Here is a 16,700-nt window from a genome sequence, read left to right as displayed (position 1 = left end):
GAAGAAATTTTCCATGGTTGGTCAAATTGGATCAAACCGAGGATCAAACTGTTAAGATAGCCTTTTTGGTTGAATATTATCTAATTGGTATTAAAAGCAGGCTGCGCTCGAAAGGGGTCGTTACCAAACAATTGCATTTCTTGCTCTTTTTCCAGTACCTACCTACTATAGTATATTGAAAGACAAGTGTTACAATGCGACCTATTGTAATACGACTATCTTGTGGCACGAGTGGCGACGCGAAGCGTAGCCACGAGTGTCCGCAAGATAGGAGTATTACAATAAAGCATTGTAACACGCGTTTTTCATACTATTTTTTCTATTTCGGTGCTTTAATTTAATTGAAAAAATCATTATCAGAAACTATAGGGAACGTTAAAACTAACATGTTTTATGTTGGGAACACTTTTTATGCCGTTAAGTTTTAGATTGGCAGCGTAGTAAGGCTGACATTTTGAAGTTCAAACATGGAAGTACCCAACGAAGTACCTACTTGTACTAACTAGTAACTGCCAACTTAAGAAATGAGTTACCAAAAAAAAACGACTATAATCACTGTCTTTGTACAACTGTTTTCAGCCGAAAACAGTTGTACAAAATCATCATTGTGACACCGAAATAGAAAAAAGTTACGCGCTTGCTCTCTAACCTTAATGCCATAAGTTAGAACGGCAAAGATGTGTTAGGTATAATATAAGCGCGTGCTAATCCGATATGCGAACTTACTCATTTTAGTGATTATAGTAGGTGGGTATTTTTCATGGGAGAGTTGTAGGTAGGTAGTAAGGTAGATATATAAACAAAGAATATTGGTACGTAACTACAGGTGTATTTACTATATATCTATACTATGGTTTCCATAAGTATTTCGAGTAACGAAGTAACTACCTCACAGTAACAAAAGTAACAGATTTAAGTGCTTAGGCTAGTAAGGTTCCTTGTCAAAAATGAGGTCGTTTGCTATATTTTTGTAAACATGTGCATACACTTTCGTATATTCACCAGTCGCATCCTCAAAGATAGCGGGCCAATTGGCATTATAAACCGTGTTAATTCTCTCATCTAATTTCGAGTCTCCAGTTTCAAAGCGGGCCGACATTCCACCCATAGTTAATGAAACTTTACTGTCCGTTGCGGTAAAATTAGCATCGGGATCAAAAGTAACTCCACCGGAAAGCGTCAGTGTACCGTTGTAATCCTCTAAAAAACGGGCAAACATATTTAGGTATGGGGTAAATAATTGTTTAGTTTTATCTGAGACCGGATGCTCCTAAAATATTTTTTATATCTAAAAACGTTTAAATATCAAACACCAAGGACGTTTGGTCAATGTCGTTCGAGTTTACAGTACTTGATTATAAGGTAACAAACTCGTCTGCCATTTTGTATCCCACTGACAGTAGCTTAAAAATGTGCACAAAAAAACTGGTTAAGGGGTACAGTGCATTAATAACCGTCAAAAATCAACGTTTTGCTAGCGTTAGGTAATTGTCAGTAAGCTCCAAAATGGCGGACGACAGAAGCGGACGACAGAAGCGGACGAATCAGCTGTGATAGGTATATATAATTTTGACTAATTTTGATATTTGACTTGTTGGTTGGTGCGCATTCAGTTTAAATGTCCGACGTCGGCTTACTCTCCCTATATTTATAACAAAAAGGATTATTCCGACGTTTAATTGAGAGTTGCGACATTGAACTGTCAAACTTAATTGATTTTGGAGTTAGATTTATGACTAACGTGACAATCGCCAAACGTCATCCGACATAGCTTACTACATTAATTTTCTGTCACTCCCAACTTGCCGGTATGAAAGAGAGATAACCTATACAAGCTTGGCTTGGCTAAAAGACGACCCCAATAAAGAGGCCTTCAGTCTCAGATAAAAAGATAAATAACAAATGTCTTACTGTGGTGATATGTTACTTTTCCTTTACTGGCAATATCGACATTAAGTAATTTACTACCAGGTTCAAACTCATAGTCGCTAACAAACAGAACTTCCGGAACATGAAACTCTAGTACAAGCTTCCATGTTTCCAAGATTTCATTTGCTTCTAATCTATAACCAGAACTTTAGATTTGCAGAGCAGATGGTGATGATTCATTACTTACCCTGCCTTGAGAATTTTCGCTTGATGATGATTGTACAACTTGATATTCTGGTAATGCTGGTCATAGCTTAGCAGTTTGGTTCCTTTAATCGTCCACTGTTTTATTTCAATGGGTTTGTCTAATGGGGTAAGTTAAGTAGCAATATTGGGAGATAACTGTTACCTGTTATACTCACCACTTGGTATAAGAGCGACAACTCTTTGTGCATTCAATAGTAAGCATGCGTTGTTATTTTCTACCGCATCTTCTTCCATACATTGCTTAAAGTACACTCCTGAAATTCAGACATATAAGATACCTAGGTGATCTTCACCCGATTTCTTACTCGTTTTTGGATTTATCCCTGCATTCACCAATAGAATATTCGCAAAGAAAAGTAGATAAATTCCAGTCATTATATAGACCGAGATTTAGACACTAAGTAATTGATTGTGTATTTATTTTCTCCGAATAATATGCTGCCCTGTTGAACCTTTGTATACGAGATATGAGATACTAACTCATTAAAAAGTAATTTATCGGTGATATTTATCGTATTTTTGTCTAATAATAGATACCATATCAAGCATATTTGGTAAAATATTAACGTTCTGATTGAGTAATGTCACAGATATACGATATACATTGAACTATATACTCTGTAACTGAAACGGCATCGCCCGTAATCAGCCGTTGCCAGGGGCCGTGGCGAATTTTTGTGAGAGAGAGATGGGTAGAGGTAGGTATCCCTTACCTTGTTCCACTCATGTGGGCTTATGGGATGGTTTATACAACGTCTTACATTTTGCTTATTTTTGTCTAAAATAAGTTATTAAGAGATTTGCAAGAATGGTCATGAATTATGTTGCATATACGTGCAATCATTTTTATAATAAAAATTAAAATATTCAATTTCATGTGTACGTTTTGATAACATTTTTCAACCTCGACGCGCGCATTTAATATTTTTGGGCATGACGGCATTTGCACCGCTCAGATTTCTTTACTAATGTACCTCACACTCATTTATACTGTCCTTATGAATGATAATTCTTCTTTCCCACTCTTTAATACTAATTCAATAGGGCATTCCACTCGCTAGAGAGCATCATATGAAGAAAAGCGTTAACGCCGCCAAAACCTATAAAGCCGTTTTGACTTAGGTACTAATTTGAATATGAAGTTCTTTATTATTTAATTTTTCACTTAACATTATTATTGATACTGCTCACTAATGGGGCGAAAAATACCTTTAAGGATTGATTTTTTTATTTATTAGCGATTCCTTCGACCTACAATGACCGTACATTAGGAGGCGTCAAAGTGTAAAGATAAAATATAAAAGCATACACATATCACACAGGTATATCACAAAAGTTATAGTAGAAAATATCACGGTTTGCATTTTCTACATCCATATCCATCCACATATGCTTTAGGTGTAGAAGCAGTTACTATGGAAAACTTTTGTATGTCCCTACGAAATATTCCGAAGGATTTGCAGGTCTTGAGTTTTTCTGGGGCCAAGTTATAAAGATGAGTTCCGGAAAATATGGGAGACCTTCTGACCTCATATAACGCGGCGTACGTTTCATTTTGGAACAAAACTCGGTTATATAAGTAGCGCAATTAACCGTCTGATCCAATTACCGTGGTTAGATGCGCCAGAAACCTTTCGCTACTCATAAACGAAATTTGCACTACTCAAGCCGCTAACTGTGGATGTTCCAATGGGTATTTGTCCTGAATTCTTCTATGCTGTCGATGGCACCACCAACACTACAACTTGTGTATTTGGTAGTTACGTTGGATGTGTCAAGGTATAGGTAGTTCCGAAAACAAAGGATCCATCGGGCTGTTAGACAAATTCCAGTCGCGTACGAGAAACAAACGTTCCATAAGACCAGTATAAGACATTCGTGTTAATTCGTTTCCATCTAATGGCAATGCGGTGACCACTACGAGTAAATTGAATTTTTGCTCTTAATGATTCTTTAAACTCATTTTATTCTGAAAAAAAGTGCTTTTTTAGATTTACTTTTACCTCGACGCCAATTGTAATATATTAGCGAGTATATTAGGTACCTCCTTGCTAATATATTATGTAAAGGGTACGTTACAAATGAACACAACCAATGTTTATAACTTTATTTTACGTTAATAAGCAAATGGAATGCGTCGAGCCACCATGAATGACATTAGTTAACATTATACTTTTGTAACTACAAGAATCAAGTAGGTGAGTGAGAAATGGCGCAGTTTACCACATTATTAAGTATATATTTTAAGATATTCCATTAACAAATAGATATTGGCTCTTATAAAAGCATCGGCAAGCATTTATCTTTATCTTTCTAATCTAAGGCCTCAACCCAACCTCCCAGTTTATGTACTTATCTGTATTTTTAACCAAATACGTGTGATCGGTCCTGCATATGCAATACAAAACAATGTGCCAGACAAGGATGAGAATACCTACGTTATGCTGGTTGCCTAAAATCATTGCGTTCCAGTTACAGAGTATATATACGATTTTTTGACAAAAAAAGCCCGGTAATTTGATAACTATGCAAAATAGTTATTTTTAGGCTATCATCACAAAAACGTTGATTTTGTGGACGCTTTTGCGGCCATAAAGTTTAACTTTATTGTACGCTTCTGTCAAACTTTACTTTATTGTACACATCTGTCAAACTGTACCTACTTATTTGAAACTGATGTGTGAGAAACAGTAATCTGTTTAATACAAAGCGTCTATCTGGTCTAGCCCCATCAAGGATTGGGTCATCCACGTGCGTTTTTTTCATTTTCGGACTTGTAGGAATGTTTCACACTATTTTGCATAATCACAACGTTCACATTTAAAATTATAGTTTGACGTTTCAATCTTTGCTGCTTGCAGACCTTTTTGAAGTGTAGAACCAAAACATGAGGAAGATGTTATTGCTTACATTATTATGCGAAGAATCACCAGCAATTAAACGAGAACACAAGTAGCTACCTATACCTGCCATCAAAGTAGGTAATCAGGTTTCTAGTAATTGTACAGCATGTTAACTATAAGGTCTTGGAAGCCACAGTTACGAAGGACCTATTGCATTTGACATTATTAAAATCTTGTGCAATGGAGGAAGTTGCGATTGTACTTTTACTCTCAAACGCCAGCTCTTATATCATATATGGCTTAGGTTCGCAAGCTTGCAGCTTCCAAAATTTCATCCTGAACTGTCGCTATCACCCATTTTGATACGCACAAAACACACGCAAAGATGCTAATTATAATTTATTACATATGACAGAAATTGCTTTGTTTTTAATTGTCTAAGATAACTATATGATTTTCAGAAAAAATATGTTTATGAGCAAATTTTTGAATTCTTTTTTGATGATCGCCTAAAAAATGTTGTGTGCACCTTGGCCAAAAGTGATTTGTTAGCCCTCATCTGAATTGCGGCCTCGGCTACCGCCTCGGCCACAAACAGCAGCTTCGGCCAAAAAAGATCACTTTTACGGCCTTGGTACACAAATAACTATTGTGGACCAAGGCCGTAAAAGTGATCTTTTTTGGCCGAAGCTGCTGTTTCATTCAGATGAGGCCTAACAAATCACTTTTGGCGATCATCAAAAAAGAATTCAAAAATTTGCTCATAAACATATTTTTTCTGAAAATCATAGTTATCTTAGACAATTAAAAAAACAAAGCATTTCCTGTCGTATGTAATTATAATTAGCATCTTTGCGTGTGTGCGTATCAAAATGGGTGATAGCGACAGTTCAGATACCCCAAATGAAATTTTGGAAGCTGTAAGCGTTGCGACCCTAAGTCATATACGTATGATATAAGAGCAGGCGTTTGAGAGTAAAAGTACAATCGCAACTTCCTCCGTTGCACAAGATTTTAATAATGTCAAATGCAATAGGTCCTTCGTAACTGTAGCTTCCAAGACCTTATAGTTAACATGTTGTACAATTATTGGAAACCTGATTACCTACTTTGATGGTAGGTATAGGTAGCTACTTGTGTTCTCGGTTAATTGCTGGTGATTCTTCGTATAATAATGTAAGCAATAACATCTTCCTCATGTTTTGGTTCTACACTTCAAAAAGTTCTGCAAGCAGCAAAGATTGAAACGTCAAACTATAATTTTAAATGTGAACATTGTGATTATGCAAAATAATGTGAAACATTCCTACAAGTCCGAAAATGAAAAAAACGCACGTAGATGACCCAATCCTTAATGGGGCTAGACCAGATAGACGCTTTGTATCAAACAGATTACTGTTTCTCACACATCAGTTTCAAATAAGTACCTAGGTACAGTTTGACAGATGTGTACAATAAAGTAAAGTTTGACAGAAGCGTACAATAAAGTGAAACTTTATGGCCGCAAAAGCGACCACAAAATCAACGTTTTTGTGATGATAGCCTATAATTGACTAACCTGTTGAGAAGCGAGATGCTATAGATTTCAGTCTATGAATTTGAACGTTTTTCGTATTTAGGTTTTTGCTCAAAGTTTTCAACTTTTCAACAATGTAATACCTATTATTTCTACGTAATTTTTGTGGTGATGGTATTTTCAAAATTTCTGTACATAAAGTAGAATTTGTGGTTGAATATGGAGTTTTCGCAAACATGTTTGAATTGGGTGGAATAGGTACTTCTCGTTTCTTTGAACGTTTGATTGCAGTATGAGGTAGAAGGGCCATCTTCTTTGTAATTTAAATCTTGAAAAAATGTATCAGTCATTTTAACGACAAAAAATAACATGGTTACCTTGTTTTGAGTAAGGCAAAGGAATTTAATTGATTCTCAATAACTTTCGATTGCCGTTTTTGTAAATATCCCATGAATTAAAGTGATTTTCACAAACGATTTTATATTTTAATTCTTCATCGTCTAGCCCGCCAATAACAGAATGTCCACCATTTATTTTCCATATGTTGCCATTCGAGGTTTGTTTTTGATAGGAAATTTAAAATAACTAATGTTTTTAGTTTTCATTATTTTATCCAAAATTCGGCAATATCTCCAAATACCAAAATCATGTTAAGCCATGAACATTTTCTAAAGAATTGACACAGACGGAGTCGGACGCTCACTAAAATGGATGGAAAACAAATATCGCGTACAGTTATTTCCGCCGTCGTTTATTATAAATACTTTTTTCTATTTCGGTGTTACAATGACTATTCAATTCATCTAACATTTGTCACATTTCAACCAGTGAAACGTCTCGATTTCAAATTGCTGCGCCAATGGGAACGAATTATAGTGATAATTGCACGTGTGGTATTTCAGCGATAATTTCACGTGTGGTATTTCAGCGACAATTCAATGCGATTATTCAATGACATTTGTCAAACTTCCACCAGTGAAATGACGCGAAATTTTGTCGTATTAACGGGAACATTCTTCTTAGTTTGTTAATCAATTTCGACAACCGTCTTATCACCACATCTTTTAATTTAATCACTCATAACGAATTAGCTTGGAGCACAAAAGTTCGAATAGAATCAATAGCAAAATGAAAAGCAATTTCCATAATTTATTTTGACGTTTATTGTTGTCATGGAAATACATTCGCGTGGGTAATTTATTATGCTTAATTTTTCTTTTGATTCATTGAATAGTCCTCCGAATACCATACGTAGTCGAAGTATTTGTAGATTATTTTTGAGCTGCTGCTCCACTCATGCTAGTTACGCTTTTTAATACCACTCGCGAGTAACTAGCATTCGTGACAGCACCTCAAAAATATTCGACAATACTTCGACTACTTATGGTATTATATATGAGAATTTTGTGCAACTGTTTTCGGCAAAAACAGTGTTTCAATGAGTTCCATTGTAACATTGTTTTTGGTAACTTTTCATCTCTAAGTTGGCAGTTCGCCAAGACGTCAACGTCAAATCATTAGATGTGAAATCAAATTACGTAAAATTTATGTGTTTTCTTTGATTTTTGGTACACGAAGAACTTAATACATTCCAAATCAGCAGTTTACACATCCACCATAAATAAATTTATCTACGAATAAAAAATTACACATTCACGGAATTTAAAGTTTCCAAATGTCAGTGTTGTGTTTATCTACGCTGCCAACTTAAAATTTGTCAACGTAAATGGTGTTGCCAACTTAAGACATATTAATTCTAAAGTTTCCTGTAGTTTTTCATAATTACTTTTTAATTAAATTAAAGCCCGGAAATAGAAAAAATAGTATGAAAAACACGTGTTACAATGCTTTATTATAATACTCCTATCTTGTGGACACTCGTGGCTCCGCTTCGCTACGCCACTCGTGCCACAAAATAGTCGTATTACAATAGGTCGCATTGTAACACTTGTCTTTCAATATACTATTTCCTCAGTGAATAAATTTTACAAAAACAATTATTGACAGTTGTCATAAACTGATATTCATTTCGAATTGAATAACGAATAACGAATTTTTGATAAAAAAATCCGATACAACTGAATACCGAACGATCTTCAAGATCTTCACGCATCCATCATTGTTACAACGCGCCTTAAGGGGTTGATTCTGTTCCACCAGATCGGAATAGCTTGTAAAACAAATTGTTTGAAACGGAGTTAGTTTTACTTTTATTCGAGGTGCCTAGATACAAAATTTCGCTTAAAAATCTTAACAAAAAAACAAGATTGCGCATGCGCAAAACCATTTTTTGATTCGGCGTTAGTTTTACTTTAACTCGAGGTGCCTACATATTAAATTTCAATTAAATATCTTAACAAATAAAGAAAATTGAGATTGCGCAAATTGGGTTGGGTTGCGCATGCTCATTTTTTTATATTCATCTGCATAGTTACCTGGGGCTTAAGAGACATTTACTAACACAGAAAACCGTGCATTCACATGTTCTTTGTAACAAGAATTATAAAGAAGCCCTTTTCTGGAGGTTTGAGCAGTATTTGGACTGTAATTTTTTGCCCCGTTAGTCTACGTAGCTGAAAAACAATAGCAACCTTTCTTATATCCTTAAGAACAGCTGTTTCAATTTTCAAAGCGATCGAACGTTTCTATACAAAGTTATTCAGTTATGATTTATAGTGCACACGGACAGACGAACAGACAGCAATTCAAAATTATATACAATCTCGAAGATCGTTAATAATGAGAAATACAACTGAAAATGAACTAATTCGTATATCATTAGATAAAGAAAAAAAATCTTTCTGTACAAACTTTCATTCTTGTAGAAATGAGGCATGTACATATTATTTATTAACATGTTCAGAACATTGTTGCAAATTTAGGCAACACCGCCGATGCGGTAGATTACAGTTTTGTTTACTTGCACTATCAAAACAATAAAATGGCAGAATATCAGCTTTGTAGAAATGAGTGCACAAAAAATATCGCTGCCTCCTGGACTATTATGAACGTTAAAATGACTGTAAGTGCCGATTTCTTATAACTGACTTTGACAACCAACAAAAGCACGAATTAATTGTCTTTAACCTTTTTATCAGTTGTCGATTTATTTATAATGTTATTAACCCCTTGTATAAACCAATTAGCTGCACAACTCTTTTTAATGTATCTTGCCACTCCAAAAAATAGCACAGCGAAATGTTTTGTACCTCGGACCCCAACGCTTGCGTGGTAATACAATTTATTGAGATGCGAGCACTTTAATCCGATTGTGCAATGACCCGAAATTATTCACGTACGTGTTAAGAAAGTAACTTATTCGCACTGTATTTTCAGTAGAATATAAATCCGACGTTTATTGGTTTTCGCTGCGCAATGAAGTTCTTTTCTATACCAACTAGCCACCTACTGTTAATTTACTTAAATTGGGAACTCGTAGCAAATTTTTGAAAACACTTTGGCACTAAAATATAACGATACCGTGGCTATAATGATTCTTTTTGTTGTGGCTTTCAAATTAACAAACGTTACGCTATGTAATGAATTACATAGATTCACCTCGACTGCTTGGTGAAGAATGCCGCTCTCTCACCGCATTTGTCATAGTCCATTCGTCGATCTGAAAACGAACGACCCCCCAAAGAACCCAACTTTGACTGCGATTTTTCTAGATGAGTACCAACCTTTCTCATGCTCCATAATGTTTTGACTCTTATCTGCTTGACCACTCATTTCTTATGTTAACGTGCTTTATTTTCTCGAATAGTTCTTCCATATGAAGCGGTACCTGTACAAAATTTTTTATACCGACAAACTTGTGGAATTTAAATCTACAAACCCGAAAACGACCACGTGTTACAATTCTACTACTAAATACACTTACAACACTCTGTCCACTATATCATAAAGTCAGTAGAAGTAAATGATTTTTTTATATCTATACCATATCTACACAGTTTTTGTTATTACAGGAAGCAAAGCTGATTCGAAAGAAAAGGATGATAAAAAGAAACCTGGTTTGTATAATGTATTAATTGATAGGTAGTTAATGTATTAATTTCAATTTTTTTACATTAGGCGATAAACGGGATTCAAGTGAAAAGGGTAATTCTTCTGAAGAAGACAAAGGTGAGCACAATCCCTTTTGCCCTTTTATTGCTAGTGTATTTGTATTGCAACGTCAATTGAATACGTGATTGCTTTAAATGTTTATTTATATAAAATTGATCATCAATATTTACAAGAGACTACCTGTACTATCGACGATAAACTAAATCTAAAAAGGTCCATTAGGAACGTTAAAATGACTTCAAGTGTCGATTTCTTATACAAAAGCCCAAAAAAATCAACTCCTGTTCTTAGACAATACAAAAAATTCAATTTACTACATTTATCGATGAGTTGGAATATTCTCCCATTGACAGTTGATTTTCTCCTTTGGAAAGGTAGCAGCAATTTGGAAAATTGGATGGTTGAACGCCTTTTTTACAACACATTCGGACCTTTTGTATCGGCTAGTAAAAAATATTTGGTTACTCGTTGAAAGTGAATCTAACAAAATGATTAACGAATTTGAAACAGGCACAACCGCGCGTCTGGTTCCAATTTATTAGTTCCAATTTGGTTTATTGACTGGAATGATTACCAATATTCCGTAGTACAGAAACGTCCAAAATTACCCTTATAATTGACTTTGATAGCCAACAAAAGCACGAATTAATTGTCTTTAACCTTTTTATCAGTTGCCGTTATATGTATAATTTTATTAACACCTTGGATAAACAAATTAGGTGCACAACTTTAATTAATAAACCGTTTTTTAAGGTAACTTGCCACTCCAAATATAGCACAACGAAATGTTTTGCACCTTGGACCCTAACCCTTTCGTGGTAACAATATATTTAGATGTGAACCCTTTAATTCGATTATGCAATGACCCCAAATTATTCACACATTATTTTCAGTAGAACAAATCCGCCGTCCATTGGTTTTCGCTGCGCAATAAAGTTTTCTTTCCACACAAACCAAGCTACTTATTGTTAATTTACTTATAATGGCTACTTGTGTAATAAATTTAGAAGACACTCACGTCAATAAACTCTTCAAAATGGTGGCACAGTTTCTCTAGTAATTCAGTAATTACTTTCAACTTTGGCACTAAAATATAACATACGATACTGCGGCGAATGATTCTTTCGTATCCTTCGATGACACGAACTCGTTTTGGCTTTCAAATTAATAGAAACGTTACGCTATGTAAAAAATGTAGCACTTGAGTTACGGAGATTCACGTGGACTACTTTGTGAAAAATTTCGCTTTCTGACCACATTTGTTGCCCCAGAGATCCCGACTTCGGATGAGTTTTTTCTGCATGGGTATAGTATAGCGGAGAGTAGCTATGCCTCTCATGCTCCGTAGTGACGGATTTTAAAACCGGCCACATTGTAGCGTTTTGACTCTTATCAGCTTGAACATTCGTTTCTTATCTTAACGTGTTTTGTTTTCTGGAATATAAGTTCTGTGCCCTTTCCATATGAAGCGGTACCTATATAACATTTTCTATCCCGGAAACTTGTAGAATTTAAATCTTCAAAACCTAAAGCAACCACATGTTACATTGTACTACTAAATGCACTTACAACACTCTGTCCACTATATCATAAAGTCAGTAAGAAGTAAATGATTTTTTATATCTATACCATATCTACATAATTTTTGTTATTACAACAGGAGGCAAAGGCGGTTTAAAAGAAAAGGATGATAAAAAGAAACCAGGTTAGTATAATGTTTTATTTGATGGTTCACGTACTAATTTCTGTTTTTTTCTTAACATAGGCGATAAACGGGATTCAAGTGAGAAGGGTAATTCTTCTGAAGAAAACAAAGGTGAGCACAACCCTTTTTGCCATCTTGTACGTGTGTTTGTATTGCAACGTAAATTGAATACGTGATTTCTTTAAATGTTTATTTATATAAAATTGATTATTAATATTTACAAGAGACTACCTGCACTGTCGACGATAAACTAAATGTAAAACGGTCCATTAGGAATGTTAAAATGATTTCAAGTGACGATTTCTTATCCAAAAGCCAAACAAATCGACTCGTGCTTTTACACAATCCAGAAAGTTCAAATTACTTACATTTATCGATGAGTTGGAATATTCTCCCATTGACAGTTGATCTTCTCCATTGGACGAGTAGCACTAATTTGGAAAATTGGATGGTGGAACGCCTTTTTTACAATACAATTTTAATTATAACTGACTTTGATTGCCAACAAAAGCACGAATTAGTTGTCTTTAACATTTTTATCAGTTGCCGTTTTATTTATAATTTTATTGACACCTTGTATTAGCTGCACAATTTTGATTAATAAAGTGTTTTTTAACGTAACTGACCACTCCAAATATAGCGCAACGAAATGTTTTGCACCTTGGACCCTAACGCTTTCGTGGTAACAATTTATTTGGATACGAGCACTGTAATCCGATTGTGCAATAACCTGAAAGAATTCACGGACGTGTTAAGAAAGTAACTTATTCGCACTGTATTTTCAGTAGAATATAAAGTCGGCGTGAAGTTCTCTTTCTACACAAACCAGCCACCTACTGTTAATTTACTTAAAATGGGCACTCGTAACAAATTTAAAGAGCACTTTAAACTTTGGCACTAAAATATGACATACGATACCGTGGCTATACTTAATGGTTATTTCGTATCCTTCGATGACACGAACTCGTTTTGGCTTTCAAACTTACACTTACACGCTTACAACACTCTGTCCACTATATCATAAAGTCAGTAGAAGTAAATGATTCTTTTATATCTATACCATATCTACACAATTTTTGTTATTACAATAGGAGGCAAAGGTGATTCGAAAGAGAAGGATGATCAAAAGAAACCTGATGGTTAGTATAATGTTTTATTTGGTAGTTCATGTACTAATTTCTGTTTTTTTTACATAGGCGATAAACGGGATTCAAGTGAGAAGGGTAATTCTTCTGAAGAAGACAAAGGTGAGCACAATCCCCTTTGCCCTTTTACTGTAAGTGTGTTTGTATTGAAACTGAAATATCTTCAAAATTATTATTAATATTTACAAGAGACTACCACTATCGACGATAAACTTAAATCTAAGACGGTCAATTAACAGAATAATTTATAACAGCTCAAATATCAACCTGGAACAACACTTACAACACTGTCTAAAAGTCAGTAAATAAGTAAACGAAAGCTTTATTGCAAATATCTAAATAAATTTTTTCATTACAATAGGAAACAAAGGTGACTCGAAAGAAAAAGATGATAAAAAGAAACCTGGTCAGTACCTATAACGTTTTATATCTTAATATTTTATGTACTAACTTCTTGTTCTCTTATACTTTATATTAGGTGACAAACAGGATTCAAGTGAGAAGGGTAATTCTTCTGAAGAAGGCCAAGGTGAGCACAACCCTCTTTGCCTTTTTAATTGTTTGCAACGTAATTACGTGATTTATTTAAACGTTTATTTATATAAAATTAATTATTAGTATTTACAAGAACTAACATAAAACGGTTTATAGATAGATTGATGTGTAATATTTATCATTTACTCCGCACGGGTGCGGATTTTATTTACAGATTTATCATTTCGACATCAATGTTGAAACTGCCACTAAACACAATTCGATTTGCTTATATAGCAAACAAAACTAATTTCTTTATCTTTTATTACATTAGGGGACAAAGGGGGTTCAAAGGAAAAAGATGATCAAAAGAAACCTGGTCTGTATACCTAATGATTTATTTGACATTTCCAGTGCTAATTCCTTATTCCTTTAATTTGTACATTAGGTGACAAAGGGGATTCAAAAGAAAACAATTCTTCGGAAGAAGGCGGCCATCAAAACGACGACGAAAATACACCAGGTGAGCACATGTCTCCCCTATTTATTACAAGCTTAGCGGTTGCACATTGGGTATAGCGGTATTAAACTTAAAATGATTTGATACTACTTTATATAGTGAAATGATTCACTTACCCTTCTTTACAGATAAAAATTGTACACATTGCAAAAACTTGCGCACAATTTACGATTATGGAGGGTGCCGCGTCTTGTGCAGGGGCAAGAAGTCGCATTGCCCCACTAAGTATACCTGCATATCGTTAATAGACCGCTATATGGAAGATACTAGCAGATGCATGTACAACAATATCTACTATCGTCTTGGACATGTACTTTCTGGCTCTTATCCTAATCTAAATAACATTCAAACCTGCTCGTACGTCTGTAGATATGATTCGAAATTAAAAATGTAAGTAAAGTACGCTTTTTTCCATGCTTTGGTATGACGATTTCCCTTGCAGGTCCCGTTTCGTTGAAGAAAACTGTAGGCCAGTTGATAAACGTAAGTTCCGTTGATCAGTTTCACCTTTCAATACGTAGGATTTTAGCAAAAACGCGACTATGCAAAGACGTGATCAACATGAACATGCCTTTCTTATTAGAAACTAAATTGGGAGTCAAGTACAGCCCAAGAACTTGTAAAATAGAACTTGTTACCGGTGAGTAGATGCGCAGGCCCATAACCTGTTATCGCTGTACTTTCGCTTTTTCAGCTGATCCTAGTCTATTGCCGGAGAGTAATTGTGTCGCGCATCCCAGGAGCGGTATGAGTGCATTTGACGTTAGGTTGGAGATTAACATTCTGTTTTAGGTCGCTGCTGCTACATGTACGACAGAAAATACAGCCGGCGCACCGTGCTTCCTCCAAACGTTGCTAATTGCACATGCACTTGTCCACCCCTACTGGAGTGCCATTAATCTCATTCAAATTCATACTAATTGGTAATTTAGAACAAAAAGTGTCCTATAAGGTTTATCAAATAAAATCGTTCATTTTTATACATATCTTTGGTAAGCACTATAGATGTAAGTGCCCTTACTTTCCGACGACTAACTCGGTGGTAGTCATCGCCAAGTTCCCAGAGAATAACTCTCAAATCTGAAAAATTACCCAAATTTGCGATCAAAGTAATGTGATGTACCCTAGGATCTACCCGAAGTCGAAAGCTCCCGCACTAATAACAAGTTAAAAAGTAATCGTAAACGATTTACATAAAGCGCATTTCCACTTGCATTCATTTCCCATTTGTAAGATGCAACTTCTGTTAAAATCGTAAAATCCGGCCACAAATATGAAAGATAGCATTGCACATGGGCAATCCATTGTTGACGTGCTACTTCAATTTCAGTTTATGAGAAGAATTTCATTTCAATGCTTTTCTAAATAAGAAAGTTGGAACTGCGCATGCGCAAGCTTAAATTTTAAAACTAATTTACTATAACTAACTAATAAACTAAGATTTTCCTTTGTTCCAAGCGCCTAAGTATCAAATTTCACTTAAATAGTTCCATAGATAAAAAAGTTGGCACGGCGCATGCGCAAAGTAAAATTTTGAAACTGGCGCTAGATTTTCCTTTATTCCAAGTGCCTATGTATCACATTTCATTTAAATTCTTCCATAAATAAAAAAAGTTGGCACTGCGCATGCGCAAAACCAAATTTTGAAATTGGCGTTTGATTTTCCTTTATCCCAAGTGCCTATGGATAAATTTCGTTTAAATTCTTCCATAAATAAAAAAGTGGGCACTGCGCATGCGCAAAACCAAATTTTGAAATTGGCGTTTGATTTTCCTTTATCCCAAGTGCCTATGTATCAAATTTCGTTTAAATTCTTCCATAAATTAAAAAGTTGGCACTGCGCATGCGCAAAACCAAATTTTGAAATTGGCGTTTGATTTTCCTTTATTCCAAGTGCCTATGTATCAAATTTCATTCAAATATTTTTATAAGTAAAAAAGTTTGCAATTCGGTTTATAAATGGTCGAGATGCGAAAAGGGCACTGTGAATTTTGAATCGATTCGATTCAACTCTTGGCATTGCGTATTATATGGCTAAATCTATGCCCATATTGAATTTCATGCAATTCAGTTCATAACTAACGGAGATGTAAAAGCGATCGAACTTTTCTAAACAAAGTTATCGTTCACACGGACAGATAGATGGACAGACAGACAAAGGAACAGACGGAGAGACCAACCGGCAGGCGACAGATAGCAATGCAAAATTATAAACGATCTCTAGGATCGTTAATAAACGGCAAAAATGTAAAATTATGGAACATGTAAAAAACGGTTTTTTGTTTTTTTT

General features: G+C 35.0%; 2 protein-coding genes across 5 annotated transcripts; one reads left to right on the top strand and one right to left on the bottom strand.

Annotated features, from left to right (window-relative positions):
- Positions 1-807: 807 nt before the first annotated feature.
- LOC116179636 lies at positions 808-2,687 on the bottom strand. Its single transcript, XM_031499440.1, has 5 exons — positions 2,442-2,687; positions 2,292-2,390; positions 2,117-2,234; positions 1,912-2,063; positions 808-1,200 (listed from the first exon to the last, which is right to left on the bottom strand). Exons 1-5 carry the CDS (start codon positions 2,509-2,511, stop codon positions 926-928), a joined length of 714 nt encoding a protein of 237 aa, XP_031355300.1. The 5' UTR covers positions 2,512-2,687; the 3' UTR covers positions 808-925.
- A 7,704-nt stretch (positions 2,688-10,391) lies between these two features.
- On the top strand, positions 10,392-15,390 carry LOC116177779. Of its 4 annotated transcripts, XM_031496887.1 has the most exons (15): positions 10,392-10,511; positions 10,573-10,623; positions 12,227-12,271; positions 12,332-12,382; positions 13,363-13,410; positions 13,468-13,518; positions 13,778-13,822; positions 13,895-13,945; positions 14,225-14,269; positions 14,339-14,413; positions 14,539-14,800; positions 14,853-14,893; positions 14,940-15,050; positions 15,105-15,155; positions 15,203-15,390. In XM_031496887.1, the coding sequence occupies exons 1-15, from the start codon at positions 10,418-10,420 to the stop codon at positions 15,307-15,309; spliced, it is 1,128 nt and encodes a 375-aa protein (XP_031352747.1). In that variant the 5' UTR covers positions 10,392-10,417; the 3' UTR covers positions 15,310-15,390. The 4 variants fall into 4 exon arrangements, with proteins under 4 accessions (XP_031352747.1, XP_031352748.1, XP_031352749.1 ...); XM_031496888.1 differs by lacking the exon at positions 13,778-13,822; XM_031496889.1 differs by lacking the exons at positions 12,332-12,382; positions 13,363-13,410.
- The last annotated feature ends 1,310 nt before the right edge of the window (positions 15,391-16,700 follow it).

Source organism: Photinus pyralis, unplaced genomic scaffold, assembly GCF_008802855.1.
Source record: "Photinus pyralis isolate 1611_PpyrPB1 unplaced genomic scaffold, Ppyr1.3 Ppyr1.4_LG8, whole genome shotgun sequence".
Lineage (NCBI taxonomy): Eukaryota > Metazoa > Arthropoda > Insecta > Coleoptera > Lampyridae > Photinus > Photinus pyralis.
Note: the sequence above shows the minus strand (reverse complement) of the source record. Positions and strands in the feature narration are given on the sequence as shown.

Excerpts from the sequence above, each read along its gene's own strand:
- LOC116179636 (XM_031499440.1), bottom strand. The coding sequence starts at position 2,511 with ATGACTGGAATTTATCTACTTTTCTTTGCGAATATTCTATTGGTGAAT. Across the intron at positions 2,391-2,441 it reads AGGGATAAATCCAAAAACGA|GAGTGTACTTTAAGCAATGT; the intron begins GTAAGAAATCGG and ends TCTGAATTTCAG. Across the intron at positions 2,064-2,116 it reads GCGAAAATTCTCAAGGCAGG|ATTAGAAGCAAATGAAATCT; the intron begins GTAAGTAATGAA and ends TTCTGGTTATAG.
- LOC116177779 (XM_031496887.1), top strand. The coding sequence starts at position 10,418 with ATGATTTTTTTATATCTATACCATATCTACACAGTTTTTGTTATTACA. Across the intron at positions 12,383-13,362 it reads TTCTTCTGAAGAAAACAAAG|GAGGCAAAGGTGATTCGAAA; the intron begins GTGAGCACAACC and ends TTATTACAATAG. Across the intron at positions 14,801-14,852 it reads TATGATTCGAAATTAAAAAT|GTCCCGTTTCGTTGAAGAAA; the intron begins GTAAGTAAAGTA and ends TTTCCCTTGCAG.